The sequence below is a fragment of the Aquila chrysaetos genome, chromosome 20, assembly GCF_900496995.4.
Source record: "Aquila chrysaetos chrysaetos chromosome 20, bAquChr1.4, whole genome shotgun sequence".
Lineage (NCBI taxonomy): Eukaryota > Metazoa > Chordata > Aves > Accipitriformes > Accipitridae > Aquila > Aquila chrysaetos.
Genome location: NC_044023.1, coordinates 2,334,997 through 2,350,866, shown reverse-complemented (window position 1 = coordinate 2,350,866; position 15,870 = coordinate 2,334,997). Strand labels below are relative to the sequence as shown.

Below are 15,870 nucleotides of genomic sequence, written 5' to 3'. Positions count from 1 at the left end.
TTCCTTCCCTGAAACCCCTGGTCGCCAAGAATGGAAAAATAGGCTTCTTTCATGTTGGATGTGCTAACAGGGTTATGGTCTAGCAGTACTGGATCATACTAGTGTGCTTCGCCTATGGAAAAGATTAGTATGTGAAGGATAAAGGCTTTGTTGCCTGGGACTAAGCCACTAACTGAGTCCTTGGAGCTGAATAAATTGGCGGGCAGTCTGTTTCGTCTTTATTGGAGTGTTGGTCGACAAACCATAGGATGACTGGGGCAGGGGAGACATGACACCAGCAAATAAACTGGAGCAGCCAAATGGGCTTGCCAAAAAGCCGTTTGGAGTTAAAGCTCCATTGTGAACAGCCCCTTGCCAGCCATGCTTCTGCTAGACTGTACTTTATTTTTTTTGTTCAGTACAACAACAGTTTCTCTTCTAGGGGAACAGTGCTTGGAAGAGGAATGCCAGTCTTGCTGTAGGTTTGCTAAACTATATGCTGGAGATAGCTGAACTAGATTTGGGGGGGGGGGGGGGGGGGAAATCAATTAGTTTTTAGGGTCTGATACAGTCTGAGAGTTTGATAATACCAATGGTTGATCTGTTCTGTCACTATATGAATTCCCAACACAGAAGACAGAAAACAGAAGAGTAAAGATGGATCAGGGACAGAGTGATAATGACAGAAGACTTAAAAAAGACTGAACAGAAAGAAGGAGAGAAAATCAAGACAGGATATTAATTGCATTCATGTGCAAAGGAGTTGCTACCAGCCCTGGTAGCTGGTTTTCAAGGCAGTGCTGATCTCTGCTGACCAACACAGAAATGGAATATATGTACAAAAATGCAGTATGGAGCGGTGCAATGCAAACTGTGGCTGCTGCTTGAACCTGCTGTACCAAATATTCACTCTGTAGCTCTGAGTGAGTGCAAAGCATTTTTGAGCTGAATGCTCTTTTTGGCTGTATCTACAAATTGCAGCGTAATTATTTGCCAGTAGTGGCCTACATTCTGCTTGCTGCACAGGCTGGTAAATTGCTGGTGGAGTTTGGCTAGGGAAGCTTCCCAGCCTTAAGCCAGGAAACCAATATTGTTGTTTGTCCTAGAGAACGAAATGGTGTATAGGGTCTGCTCTAACTCTTACTTCGAGTGTGCAGCTGTGCTTGGACATATGTGTTGTTGGGGTTATAGCTTATACCATCTGTATAATGTCTGAGCCTTGCATGTGTCAAGGTTATAAAATAGGTGTCATTTTATACATGCTTACATGTAGCTTGTTCTCTTGTCCGCTTCAGAGTTCTGTGCTGTCCGTGATCCTGGCTTGAGCTTTGGTGGGATAACCTCCGTAATTGTTCTGTTCTCTGCATCAATTTTGGCTTGCTTTTGTGTTTTAGAAACGCATCCGATTCTGTTTCACTTAATGCTACCCGTGTAAGCGGTGCAGACTGACAGACACTGTCCTTACTCTGTCTGGGGGAGTGCAGTGCAATCACTGGAAGATCGGTTTCGCCCTGGAGTCTGAGAGAGGGTGGTGAGGAACATTTGTTGGCAGTACTAGGAGATAAGTAGATTTACTTAATCTGTATTAGCCAATGAGCAAGATCAGCAGCGGTAGCTTCGCAGAGTATCCATTAACTAATGATATTTCGTGCTTGTTTTCTCGCTTTCAAGTCTAGCTGCTGGGAAATGCCTTTGCAATACAGATCTGAGATACCGCAGTGTCTGCGTACAGACGTGATACGCTTTTTTCCCAAAAAGCGTTGACTCCTGAAGAACCAGAAGGAACGTCTGATTTGTTACTAAAGAAAAACTTGGTTATTTCCCAGGTAGAAATGTTGCCGCTGAAGCGGTACCGCCTCCTGCTGAGTTTGAGGCGGGTCAGACAGCAGAGCCCGCGGCCCTGCTGCCAGCCCCGGCCCTCTCCCGCTCGGCAGACGCTTGTCGGCTGCCAGGGGGCAAGATGGCGGCGCGACGCGAGGAGGAGCCGCCGCGGGTGTCGGGCTGCCCGCCCTGCCGCCGGCGCTGGCTGGCCGAGGGCGGGGCCGTCTCCTCACGGCCCGCCGCCGGACGAGCTGAGGCCGCAGCGCGGGGGCGGGGCCTGCCTTCCCGGCAAAAAAGGCCGCGGGCGGAGCCTGAGCCGGCGGGGCGGGGCGTTGGGAGGAGGGCGGGGCCGCGGCGTGGAGGCGGGGCGGGCCGGTCGCTCGGCGCCGCCGCCGCCGGTCGCCGTTCCCGCCCCGCGGCCGTTATGCGGCGCGCGCTGCCGCCGCTCCGCGCTCTCCTCAGGGCCGGCGCGGCGGGGCGGCCGCCCCGGCTCCCGGCGCTCAACGGGCTCTGCGGCGCGCCGGCGGCTGAGGGGAGCGGCGGCGGCAGCGAGGTAAGCGAGGGGCCCGGGGCGGCGGTTGTGTCCCGGGGGCGGGCGCCTCAAAGGAGTGCGGGGCGAGCCGGAGCGAAACCGAAACGGCCTCGGGTGGCGGCTGCCGGACCCGGCCCGGGCGGGGCGCGGCCTCCCGGCGCCCCAGGGTGTGGCGGGGCACGGCCGGGCCGCCCGCCGCGGCTGAGGGGCGGCGGGGGGCGCGGGCTGCCCGCGGGGAGCGGCCGTTCCCGCTCCCGGGGGCTTTCCCTGCCCGGGGCGGCGGGATCGCCTCCCTCCCGTCCCAGCCGGGAGTTGGGAGGCCGTTACCGGGGTTCCCTCGCCGGTGCCCGCGAGCCCCCCTCTTCCAAGGCTTTTGCCTTCCGCTGTTACCGGAGAGGAGCAACGGGAGTCGTTACGGTCGGGCTCGGAGGGAGCCCCGGGCTTCGTCCCGGCTCCTTTGTTGTTGCAGCGCTGCAGATCTCTCTTGTCGCGGAGAGAGTGTTCCTTTGTGGTCAAAAGGAAGAAAAAAATAGCTGTTAGTTTCATTATTTCCCTTTTGGATATAGGCTGAATTCCTTGCTTGGTTCTTTTTTTCTCTGTATGCTTAGCAAAAGACCTTTTTTTTTTTTTTTTTTTTTTTAAATTTTGCTACAGTGTCGTTCACTGTAGAATTCACGTTTGTAATCTACGTTATTTACAGATGGCAAAATTAACGCGAAGAACTGCATTTATTACAAAACTATTACAATATAGTTTCAGTAATTTCACATACCAGCTTACAAAGCCTGAGAAGACTACTGCATGTCCATCAACAAGCCTGCAACGTCATTTCTGCAGCAGGCGGGTTATTTCTAACGTAGCGTTCCTCAAAGCGTTGCAGACTACTTGGAGACAGTGGTTGCAGGGCTTTTTGGTTTCAGAAGGCTGATAATTATAACGGGGAGAAAGGAGAGGGCTTCAGGGGGAGTTCCAGCATGTAAAACTGAACAAAACCCAACTGCCTAATTTAAATCAATGATAGTGCAATACATTTAAAGTGTTGACTTTATTAAATTGGGCTCTGTAGGGGAATGTACTCAAACTCATGGGTTTTCAAACATCATTGGTGTGCCATGGTTTTAGAAGAGGCAGCAGTGAGAGCCAGTGTGTCACGGCGTGTGTCTGCAGCTACATCACCTTTCAGGCGGTGGTGGTTGTGGCAGTGCCTATCTCTGTGCTGTACCCAGCTGCAGGAAAAATGTAGCAGATGAATAATTGATGAGGAACAAAGTGCTGCTTAAATAGGCAAAATGCCCTTCTCCCTGCACGGGAAGAACAGCGGGCTGGATTGGTGTCAGGATGTGCCCTGAGACCACTTGAATAGCAAAGGCTGTCCCACCTCTGTTGGCTGGAGTCGTTTCTGCGCCTGTTCTCCCCATCACGCTCGGCCTCAGCGCTTAATCTCTCACTCGTTTTTCATCAAACGATGAAAGAGGGGATCATAAATCCTGAGGGTCCTGGATTCCATTTGAAGCTTGGGAGAGAAATGAAGCTTAGATTATAGATCCTTTTTAGTCCATCCTTTTCCAACCTGATTCAGTCACGGTTTCATTGCTCAACAGTCCTCTCTGTCTCCGCTCCTTAGGCTTATCACCCAGCTTATCTTTCTTAGCCTCCCTCTCCTTTTCTGGGCTTACCAGGTCTAGCTCTTTGCTTCTTCAAAGGTAGGCAATGGGATAAATTTTAGTAATTCAAACAGCATCTTTGTTTAAGGAGGTGCTAACTTTACCAGTAAGCATTAGTCTGCCATATATAAAACTGAAGCAATGTGTAAGGAGTGCAACAGATACCTGGCTCGAGTCGAACCTGTTCTGGAACAGGAAAGTACAAGTGACAGCAGGGACAGTTTTAGTATCTAAACATCTTGTAAGGGAGGAGCCGAGTACAATACTTGCATTCAAGACCTACCTGCTGCTGAAAAATGTACTTTTGTTTATTTTGTTAGTAGTTTATTTTGTTAGTATTCTATGCATTGAAATTACCTGTGAAATAGAGTGGGGTTAAATCAATGAAAAGTGTGACTCGCTGGCACAGCAGCATGTATTTTGTACCTCTTTTTATCAGTTTAATTCAATTTGTCCCTATCTTCTGAAATGTTCTGGAACTACTCATAAAGCAAGGTAGAACTCATGAGGCTGTATGCATAAGGAACAGGGAAGTTCTAGTGCTCCTTTTTGCACAGTAGGTGTTGTAGCATATGAATATGATGCATTAAAATGTGCAGTTAAAGATCCATTCCTTCTCTGTGGAGGCGTCTGTTTTCATTAGGCTTTAGCTTTTGTAAGCTTTATCAAACGTGTGTAAGTCTGGGCATAACTAATGTACTCTTTCTTTTCAACTCTTTCTTACAGCTCAACATACTGCCATCCTTTGGTTTTCTTTTTGACATTGATGGAGTACTGGTACGAGGAAAGACTCCAATTCCTGCTGCAAAAACAGCCTTTCAAAAGCTAGTGAATTCTCAGGGACAGTTCTTGGTGCCTGTAGTGTTTGTCACCAATGCAGGGAATTGCCTTCGCCAGAAAAAAGCTGATCAGTTGTCTCATCTACTGGGAGTTCCAGTGAGTAGCTTAAATCCTGTTTATTTAGTTATTTACTTACAGTGAATGTGTCAAATATATTACCTTCCATTAAATGCTGTTCAGTTAATCACTTTTGTTCTTCCCTTAAGCCCCCTGAAATGCTTTGCTGGAGGTATTATAAAAGTAAAAAATGCTGTCCAAAGCTAATGGTATTACTGTTGGTAAAGGTACTGATTTCTCCAATGGTAAAGCTAATGGTGATGGTATTTCTTTGCAACATTATTATCGTGGGAATAAATCTTGCCTTCTCCTTCTGAATAAAAAAATGTGCATGCCAGCAACATGAAGCTCTGCTCTAGCAAGCTGAATGTCTTCTGTGATAATGTGCAGGATGGGAGCTTCCTGCCTATTTTTGATACGAGTGGTAAAACTTTATCCCCCCCTGATTTGTGGGCGCAGCAGGCAGTAGGACTTCTCCATTGTTGAAGACTGTGTTTGGGCCTTACTAAGAGAAAGCCATAAAGTCAGTTCTGCAGTGCCCTTTGTTTCCGTAAGGGCCAGCAGATGTGGGCGTATCTGTATCAATAACATCCTGTGTGTCATGGGTAAAGTGACATCTTGATTATTTTTGAGTTTTTTAGATCTGTAAAGGTGGTAAGAAGCAATTCATAATAGCATCCTTCCAGGCAAATAATTTTACTGGTTTTATACCTATTGAAGGAATGGGGGATATGTAAACTAAAAGAACGAAGTCTTCTGATACAGTTAAATCAGTTGGTGCAGTCTAGCACAGGGACCACAATTGGAACTAGGGCGGTTCTGATTCTTTTTTTCCTGTTTGTTTTCTAAATGCATTTGGTGATTCTGTAAAACTAGGGGAGAAAACATGGTGTTCATGTTGAATAGAGTAATTCTGGAAGCTGAAAGGGGTGTCTATGACGATTTGTCAGTAATGTATTTTTTTCTGGCATATTATCAGTACGTCATCTGTGAAACTTAGGAGTAAATGATATGGTAGGGTTTTAGGTAGATATGTATGATTATGTTGTAATTCACAGAATTTATCACACCTGTTAACTAAATCTACATATAAACTTACCTGAAAAACAACAGACTCCTTTTGTTTTTAAATCCCAAACAGATTTCACAAGAACAAGTGATGATGTCACACAGTCCTCTGCGGATGTTCAAACGTTATCATGAAAAATGTGTTCTTGTATCTGGACAAGGACCACTTCTTGATATTGCTCGAGAGTATCTTTAAAAAAAAAAAAAAAAAACACAGAACCACAAACCTTTCTGTTTAAGTATTTTCCTTAGTCAAGTTCAGGGGATCCTGTGAATCAAGTGAAGACCAAACATTTCAACACTACAAATCCAGTAATAAGCAATGGTAGTTCTTACTATGATGTCAAATTTATGTTTTGAAAACGGTTGGTATGCTGATATTTGCTTCACTTTGTTCTATGTGTTTTTAATGAGGAAGGAAAAAAGAGAAGGAATTATGGTTTTGACTCATTGGCAAATGACACTTTAGCACAAAGGGTTTGTGCTCCCTTGAGGATGAGAGCCTGGCATTCTATCTATTATTTATCACATCTGACTTTTAGCTCAGTGGCTCAAGATTTGCTTGTAAGTGTGCGGCCAGGTCAGATCACGTTCTTTTTGTAGCCATCATCTAGAGTAGAACTATACTTGAAGATACTTTGCCGCTTCTGTACAAACTGCCAAAAAGAACTTGAATTATGTTGATATAATGGTGGTATCAAAGCTTCAAACTGTAATTTAATGACCTTAACTTTTGCATAATTTTCGTTCTGCACTTCTTCCTTTATTGGGACTTCAGTTAAAGTTGGTGTAAGTTATAAGTTGTAAAAAATGTATATGCAACTTTGAAGTATAAGCTTTATTTCAAATACAAAGATGAGAAAATGTCACTGAAGGAACACTCCAGTTAACTGTCAAAATTTGTTTGGCATGGGTAAGAGAAAAGTATGTTACAAGGCTGAATACAAAATACAAAAAGCATATTTCTGTTAGATAGCATTTTTGTATGGGATAATCTAGTCTTAAAATGACTTTACAAATGGCCTGTGGTGCTAATTTCAATATAAAATCAGGTGGCTTAGTTTGTATAAGTGATATATTTAAATAGCTTTTATTTTCATTTGCATGGTAAGAATTTGCCAGTATTGAGAGTAGCAACAACTGCTTTTTACATAAACAAGCAGTTTCTTTCCTATAATAATTACACAAGATGTTGTCTTGCTGCCAGATGAACTTCTTTTTGTGCTTCTGTAGAGATGATCTCAGAGTATTGCAGGTCTAGAGTGGCTTCTTGCTTTTTATATCATATTTTGAGAAAGATTTATGTATAATTTTTGTCTTAAGATTTCAGACACACAGGTCTCCCATTTATAAGTAATGGGATGATCGTCTTTTTATCTCACAGAAGTAAAAGTCAGTCTTTGATATATTGCTTTCATTCCTAAATAATTTGCTTTACCAGATAAACTGCATAAGTTAGAATTGTTAAAATGGAATTGCCAATTTTTAAAATCTTTTAATAGAAGCAGTTCTGTATCCTTAACTGGTATTTTCCCAGCCTTGGTTTCTGTCAGCCTATTACCATTGAAACATTGCGGGAGAAACACCCTTTGCTAGATGTAGTTGACCATGACAGAAGGCCTAACGTTCTGGTAAGTGTATATTTTTGTTTTAAAATTCTTTGTTTGCTCATTAGATGACATTCTATAATAGGGGTCAATATTTGAACTACCGAGCTAATGCTGTTGTTCTTACAATCTACTTTGACTTTGCTTTTCTGCTGCCTCATTTGTTTTATTACAGGATTTTCAAGAAAAACTGTATAGACTTTTTTTTCTATCAGTGGTAATTGTTTAACATAATCTTTGATTTTGTAACTTACTGTTGTGGGAAAAGTTACAATTTAGTACAGATACCTAATTCAAAACCTGTCTTGGAAAGCTTATTAGCTTCCTCAGATGTGTGGAAGACAAAATAAGCTTTTTCCTTCAGTATAGGATTGTCTTGGTATTGTTTCTAGGCCGTGAGGTTGCTTTGATTGTAAATTAATGCTTTGCAGATAACTAATTTTTCTCCAAAGGACTCCCTTTCTTGTTTATACCATTACTTAAATATATTTAAATATTAACAGTACATACAGTATGATTTCAACTGAATTGTGCAGAATTTCAAAAAGAAGTGGATACATACACAATAAATACATGCGTGTATTGTACATATTCAGGGTCAGTATATAGAGTGGATTTTTCCCATGTGAAGTCAAGAAATTCTTTGTGGTTCATAGAATCCGTAACTCAGTTATATCACCTTTTGCCTTGCTTCTCAACCATGCAGATGTATTAGTTCAAGAAACTGTTAATGTATTTTTCACCATAGGGAGTAAATCATGAAGTAGAAACACTTATTTGCTTAGGAAATATATTATGTGTTATAAAATGTGTTTTTCTTTCTCAGCAGTGTTAAAGAAATACATTTCAAGAACTATTTTTCAAATATCTTGTTAATACTAGAGGCCTCTTACTCTGGTAGAAAAATAAACATCCATACTTTCATACACAAGTAAATTAAACAACTGAAGCTTGCCAGAGGTAGTTAAATAGATGTAGGAGGCTAGTGAATGTAGAACACGCTAACTTGTCTGCTATCCATTTGCCACGAGATTTCACTTCAGAATTGAAATTCAAGTTTCTAAGTAAACTGACGTCAGGTATATACCAAAATAGAGAGTGCATTTCCTGTCAGTGTTGCAGAAGACAACCGTTGGAGCTATACTTGAATTTGTTCTGTTAAAAAATAGTAGCAGATGTCTAATCTTGTAGAAAACGTTCATTTTTTTTCTTATTGCAGTACCCCTCTGCTGTGGAGCTTCCCAAGATTGAGGGTCAGTTACCTTTATTTAACTTGCAACTATCCATTTATAGATGAAATATCTTTATTGTCCTCTATAATTAGAATTTATTTTTAGATTGCTGGGCACTTCAGAAAGTTGGCTGAGACAATTCTAAAATTTCTTTGTTAATGGCATCTGCCATTAATTTGGAATGTATCACGTGTGATAAAGCTGGTTTGTTTTTTTTTTTTAATGTGCGCAGTTTTCAGCCATGTGTTTTTGAAGTTTCAGAAGGTAGGGGCGGTCTGCTTTCCTTTTTATCTTCCTTTAATAGGCAATTGTTGCCTTCCTTTTAAAAATGAGGAGTGAATTGACGTGTTCAGAAATAATCGGTCTTGTTTTTACAGTAGTCAGGATGGTCACTTCAGAGTTGTAGTACGAGAAGCGTCTTGTTTCAGCACACTGTATTTACTCTCATCTCATCTGAAGTATAGGAAAGTAGAAACTGGACTTTAGGATTTTAAAAAATCCATGTCAGATTATTGCTGGAGACCAGAAAAATGTCTAAAAACAATGTTCAAATTTTGTTTTAAGATGAACAAAATAACATCTCTGGTGGATTATTTAAATACTGTATGTAAACATAGAATTCACAAAGGTATGGAAGACTTAGAAATTAAATTTAGAAGTTAATATTTTGTGGTGCTATGGAGAAACTTAGCCAATTAAAAAAAGGCCCAAATTCTTAAACCTGTAGATTTTGCAGTGGGGTCTTGTTACTTCTGAGATTTTCTGTGAATGAATGGGTATGTAATATATTAAAACCCTAAGTTAAAGTTAATGTGACTATTTCATCAGTTTATGGTTAAATCAAATTACTTGTTCAGTCTCTTCAGACGAGGTTTTAGTGTCAGAGATTTGGTGCCCTGTTAACTAATTCTATAAATCTGTTTTGTAATTCTTGTTCTCGTAGCTGTTGTTTTGTTTGGGGAGCCTGTCAGATGGGAAACCAACCTTCAGTTGATAATAGACGTTTTGCTGACAAGTGGCTATCCTGGAAATCCATATCACCGTGAAAATTACCCTCACATTCCTGTACTTGCTTGTAATATGGATCTGATGTGGGTAGCTGAAGCACAGTCTCCAAGGTAAGTGCAATTATAACATGTATGTATATCGGGATATATTTGGGGTTTCCTCGTTTCTTCAGTAAAATTCAGAGTCAATACTTTTACACAAAATGCTTGCTATAGCTTCACAGTAGGTCTCAGCTTTGAATACAAGGTCTCTAAAGCAATGCACTTTCAGCAAATGCTGCCTTATTACTGTCTACGTTATTGCATTCAGGAAATCAGTTACTCAAGATAAAAACTGCTTTTAAGCCCTAAACCTTTTTGTTTCCGCACTCCCAGAAGAGTGGGGAAAGATAGGTTTTTGCCTGAGGGCCTCAGAGTCTCAGTTCAAAGGAAAAAATGAAAAAATTATCAAGGCCCTTGTTTCATTTCATTAGGTCCTTCTTTGGTATTTCTCTTTTCCACCCTACAGTTTCTGGTAGGGTAAAGAATTGACCCTGCTAGTTGAAAGCAGTGAGTGTTTTTGAGCTGAGGATAATATAGTGAGGTCTTTAAGGAATGTAAGAAAAAACAAGTAGAACACACAGAACGAGGTGGCATGATCTCTGATAGTGGTTTTGTTTGATTTTGTTTTCAGTAGATGGTAGTTCTTTAATAGTTTTGTTTCCCCTCCCTTCCCACCAGTCTAAAATTAGAACATAGACTGAAATAGAAATTGTTATTTTGACTTGATTGCTGCCTTGATCTTGGGTTGAAGGTCTTGTCAGATACCCTTACCTGGATGCAAAGACCACCTCTTATTAGCACGTTGGCAAAAGACCTGTGTGTGATAGTTTCAGGCTACAGTAAGGCAACCAATGTATCTACAGTGAATAAGATATGTAGTTTCAGTTGTGCCCTTTGGGAAAGATCCAGTATAAAGTTCATTTTTTCCTTCGACAGTATGACAAGGTTGCATCTGTCACTGCCATTACCTTCACTATTGGAATATAATGCCATGACTAAGTTGTTTTAAGCTGTTGCTAATAATTACTGGAAATAATTTTATGCTTATTTATTGGTATCAGTTCATAATACAAAGCAACAAGCAGGGTGGAGAGACGGAATGAAGGGTTAATTCAGAATTCAGAAAGCTAATTCTGTACCACATCTGAAAGTGCTACAGCTGCTTCCTTCTTTGTAGCTTTTTTTCTTAAAAGACTCTTGATTTCTAGGCCATTAGAGTCTTAGTTTCTTTGTTAGTACACCTCGTATTATCTCTACTGGCTTCTGATGCTCATTATACTGGTATTTTGGGGTTTTTTAGGCTATAGGTACCTGGTTTGAGCAGATATACTAATCTAGGTGCATTAGAAGTTGCCTAGCAGCTCTTGTTAAGTAGTATGTGTAATTTATTGCATATCGAATTCTTCTATAGCAACTTTTTATTCTTGTTCGGGTGGTTTTGGTAATTCGATATTTCTCAAGTGGTATGTATTAGTTCATCCCTAATCCCACATCCTGACTTCAGTAATGAAGTAAAACTGCTTTCTTTCATCATGAGATTACGTCTTCTAAATTACTGATTTACAGGCTTAGTTGATGATCCATCATCACTGTTTGCACCTTGATCAAAATAACTGAGTTATCAAAAGCATGCCATAAAATTATAGCTTATTCTTTGATCCTCCTTTGCATCTATTTTTTTGGAGAAACCCATAAAGGTTTTTGTTTCCATATTACAAGCGGGGTTTGGTATACTCTTGTGTTTAAGGAGGGAGCAATTTTCTTCCTGTCTGACTAACTTTCCTTTTCCATTTTGCCTCTTTTTTAATTTAGCTGATTCTGTTAAGTCACTGCAGAGAGTAGATTACAGGTTAGGCATTATTTCAAGAAGCATCGCTTTTGTAACTAGGGTATCTACTTAAATGCAAGTAACACTACCACAAACCGGTGCTGCATTTTAAAAATACGTAAGTCTGTTGTGCTGTCCCAATTACATGTTTTTATTGTGGCATTTATTGTTCAGCTAATCAGCACTTAATTTTCAGTGAAACAGCTGTGGAAATGTTGCGTGCAAACTGAGGGAAATTTGATAGTTAGAGGATATGATTTATTCCTAAAAGATCATGAAATAAAAAAGCTTTGCTTTTTTTATGTGTACTTATTATAATTTGATTTGTCTCTGCATCTGTGTAGGTTTGGGCATGGAACATTCATGGTTTGTTTGGAAAACATTTACAAGAAGATCACTGGCAAAGACCTGAAATATGAGGTCTTAATGGGCAAACCTAGTAAACTGACCTACCAGTATGCAGAATACCTCATCAGGGCTCAGGCAGCAGAAAGGCAGTGGAAGCAACCTATTCAAACTCTTTATGCAGTCGGGTAAGATATCAGAAGTCTAACGAGTACAGGAGGAAACTACTTGCAACATAAGTACCAGCAAAGAAAAACAAGAAAAATACACAACTCTTACTAGTTTGTTTCTCAAATAACACCATTATTGGGACTACCTAACAGTCTTGGTGGTATGGCGTACTTTTTATAATGTTTTTGAGCCTCACTGTTTCTAATCTTGAAAATTAATAATACTTTGCTCCTTCTATGTGTAATTTCTTTAGAAGCACAAAAAGTGGTTTATATGCAACTAAGATTTCTCCCAATTTTTTTTAATTACTTTTTTTTAATTTCTGTAATAGGCTGTGTAAATCTAACAAAAAGGATTTGCATGGGTGTTTATTAGGTTTACTGGTATAACACCAACAAGCTTTGAGTAAATGACAGTTATTAGAGAATGTAGAGCTAGAATTTATTTGTGAGGTTGTTAAGCTTGGTCATATGCTACTGCATGTGCTGTCACATCATAGAATCCTTTTCACAGAAAGAGATAAAGCTGTATTGTATTAAAGACTATTCCAGAATCTCCAAGATGTTTGGAAATACAATAAGCTCATTCATGGACTGCTAATACCTACCCTTGATTTCCCCTGCCTCTGCTCCAATTGGTAATTTCAGTATGGAGAGTTACTCACTTTTATCATAGTTAATGCTTAATGAAAATGGTGTAATAAAATAGCTATGCGATTGGATTTCTTCCTGTCTGCATACTTCCACGTAAAAGTTATGTAAAGTATAAAATAAACTGTTAAGGCAAAACTGTAAAAATGTCTTTCATACATTAAAGTTTGACAACTAAAATTGCACTGCTGACTAAAGTTTCTTCTTACATTTCCAGAGATAATCTCATGACTGATGTGTATGGTGCTAACCTTTACAATCGCTATCTTGAAGAGAACTCCAGAAAAGGTTCAAAATCACGGATTCAGGCCAAAGTTGCTGGTGGCAGAGGATCTGCCACTCTCTCTCAGGATGATGAAATAGACAACAGTTGGGAGAATGAATTAGCATCTGCAGCAGCTGCCCACTGTAGGTCTGTTCTTGTTTGTACTGGGGTTTACAACCCTCACGCCGAGGTTCCCTTGGATACCAGGGAGAGCATAACTGAAACGGTGTTCCATGGCCACAGAGATTTTAGATTTGATCCTGGTTTAGTAGAACCAGATCATATTGTACCAGATGTTGATGCTGCTGTAGACCTGGTCTTCCAGCTGGAGAACTTTGCACCTAATTGAGATGACATGATTTCTTACGGACTACTCAGTGCTATGCTTTTCTTCCCAAAAAACAGTGCTTTAAAATCATGCCACAAACTGCTGCTTTCCAGAAGTTTTACATTTTAAATTAATACAATCTTATATTAAGGATATTAATATACCTATATATACTTAGGTATATTAATATACTTAAGTATATTAAATATCAATAATGCTTTTTAAAGTACTTTGAAATACATAATTTCTTGCTTTAGTTGACCTTTATTGCCCTTGTATTCATTATGTTAGGTATTTTAACAGCAATTTTTCATAGTAGCTCATGCATGTTACTGGTACTTAAATTCCCACGACAGTACCTTCTTTTGTTTGCTGGAAGATCGAGCTTCTAGGTATTGGGGATCTTGAGGATATTGGATTGTGGTGCTGGGGTCGTTCACACCATTACAAATTGGCTGGTACAGAGCACAACATGTATTACTGCTTGGTATTCTGCAAGCAAGGAGTGCTCTCCAATTAGAGTGAAGTTCAGGTCTGTTCTGCTACTTTCTACTTGCTCACGTACAACCCTGCAGCCTTTCTTTTTATCTGTTTTCCCGTGTGTCTGGAGCTGCTATTGCTTCTCTGTACTCTGACATGTAAAGCCTTAATAGAAATGCCCACGTAAGATGGAGAAGGCTGACTTGTTAACACCATTTTTGGAACTCCCAACTAAGCTGAACACAGTCATGTAAGGAAAGTGGCTAACATTGGGTGCACTGTGTGGCATAATACCTGGCCTTTTTGTCTTTGCCTTTTTAACTGCACTTTTTTGAGGAATTTAGAATCTTAGAAAGTTTTAGCAATTATGTTTCAGGTGTTTCTGTCAGTTGGACTTTTCCACTGAATGAGTGACTACTGTTTGGGCAAAAAGTGCCTAGTAATTTACTTGAAGCTTCATACCACTGTGGTAATTAACTGGCCTTTAGTGGAATATACTTCATCTTGTGTCAATGTTATATGTTGTTTGGTTCATAGATTTTATAGATGTTCATTTAAAAAAAAAAGTAATTTATTTTATGTTATTTTTGTAAAATACTTTTAAACATTTTCATTCAAAAGATGTCTTTGAAAATATTTTTGTGTTAATTTGTTACAACACAGGATATGGTGTACTTGTGACATAAGCTTGGAAAACATAAGCCAGTTAAGTGTGTTTGAAAAACAAAGTCAGTTTACACACAAATACCACTTACCATCACCTTGGGGGCTAGACAGGTTTTTATGTTTTTTGTTTTTTGGGTTTTTTTTTCAAATTAGAAACTGTACAAACAAAAATCTGTGGGTCTTCAGTCTTCCCAAGTACTTGCAGAACTAGCGGAAAGCTAGCTTAAAAGTGTTGATAGACAGATGGTGGCATAAAGTGAAATGAATTCCTGGCCAGCTTCTTCACTGCTTATTATCCTGATACCAAAATCTGAAAACCCACGTCATGAAGACAACATTGCTGTTATGAACTCAGATTTTTTTGTTGTGTTTTTTTGTTGTGTTTTTTCTATTTGCAGACCACTGTAATCCCCCTCTCTCTTCTGTCTGGATTGTTGATTCATTCACTCATGTTTTATAAATAGGTTTCAATGTATCTTGCTGAATCCAGTTTAAGGACACTGCTCTAAACAGTGTATTTCCTGTTTCTTCACTGGGAAAGTATTACGGCAGCACATTCTTGCCTTTTTTTATTGGTACAATAAACAGATATATAACTATTTCTTTAGCACTTTTCTGTAATACGCCAACTATTTGCAAAGTATGCCAAATCTTTCTAAGTAAAGATGGTAGTTTTGTAAAATGTCAGGATGACTTGAAGTTGCATTGTTTCAATACTGAGGCATGTTGCAGAGCTCTTTAACTGTTACTGGAAGCGGTGTCAGGCTGTCAGTGAAGCAAGGAATAAAGATGTGGATGTTGATGAAGAACAGAAAATGTTCAGGTTGTTTCTTCTTTTTTCCCCAGAATACGTGTGAACACTTCAAAAGGTTCATGAGGGAACTGTGTATATACTTAAACTTCATCCCTCATGGAAACATTACCTTACAATGCGTATGCAGAAAAAATACTATTTGGCTGCTCATCAGGTTGCTACTGGTTTTTAACTGAAAGGAATACAGGTTTTTAGTCTATATCCCTCTTAGACCATTTAGGCTATGTCTGCATTGCAGGGGTGTGAATGTTGCCTGATGAGTCTGCTTGAGCTATTTTTAATGTGATTCTTTGTATGAATGTATGACTGAGTCCCAGTAGTGGACTAGGGTGCCGCTAGATTTGGAGCTGTATCAGTACAAAAGAAAAAACAGGCAGTTGTTGCCACAGATGTTGGACAAAGATGATTAGTATATAAGGGTATTACTATAAAACACAAAAGAGAAATGTTAGTGTAGTAGACACTTGTAGTATA

General features: G+C 40.0%; 1 protein-coding gene across 3 annotated transcripts; it reads left to right on the top strand.

Moving 5' to 3' along the window:
• The first annotated feature begins 2,196 nt into the window (after positions 1-2,196).
• On the top strand, positions 2,197-15,398 carry LOC115353828 (haloacid dehalogenase-like hydrolase domain-containing 5). 3 transcript variants are annotated; one of them, XM_030043825.2, is made up of 8 exons: positions 2,197-2,344; positions 4,720-4,932; positions 6,035-6,147; positions 7,499-7,592; positions 8,788-8,821; positions 9,744-9,918; positions 12,022-12,210; positions 13,061-15,398. In XM_030043825.2, exons 1-8 carry the CDS (start codon positions 2,225-2,227, stop codon positions 13,455-13,457), a joined length of 1,335 nt encoding a protein of 444 aa, XP_029899685.1. In that variant the 5' UTR covers positions 2,197-2,224; the 3' UTR covers positions 13,458-15,398. The 3 variants fall into 3 exon arrangements, with proteins under 3 accessions (XP_029899685.1, XP_029899683.1, XP_029899682.1); XM_030043823.2 differs by having other exon boundaries at positions 2,197-2,348; positions 4,721-4,932; XM_030043822.2 differs by having other exon boundaries at positions 2,197-2,353; positions 4,723-4,932.
• Positions 15,399-15,870: the final 472 nt, after the last annotated feature.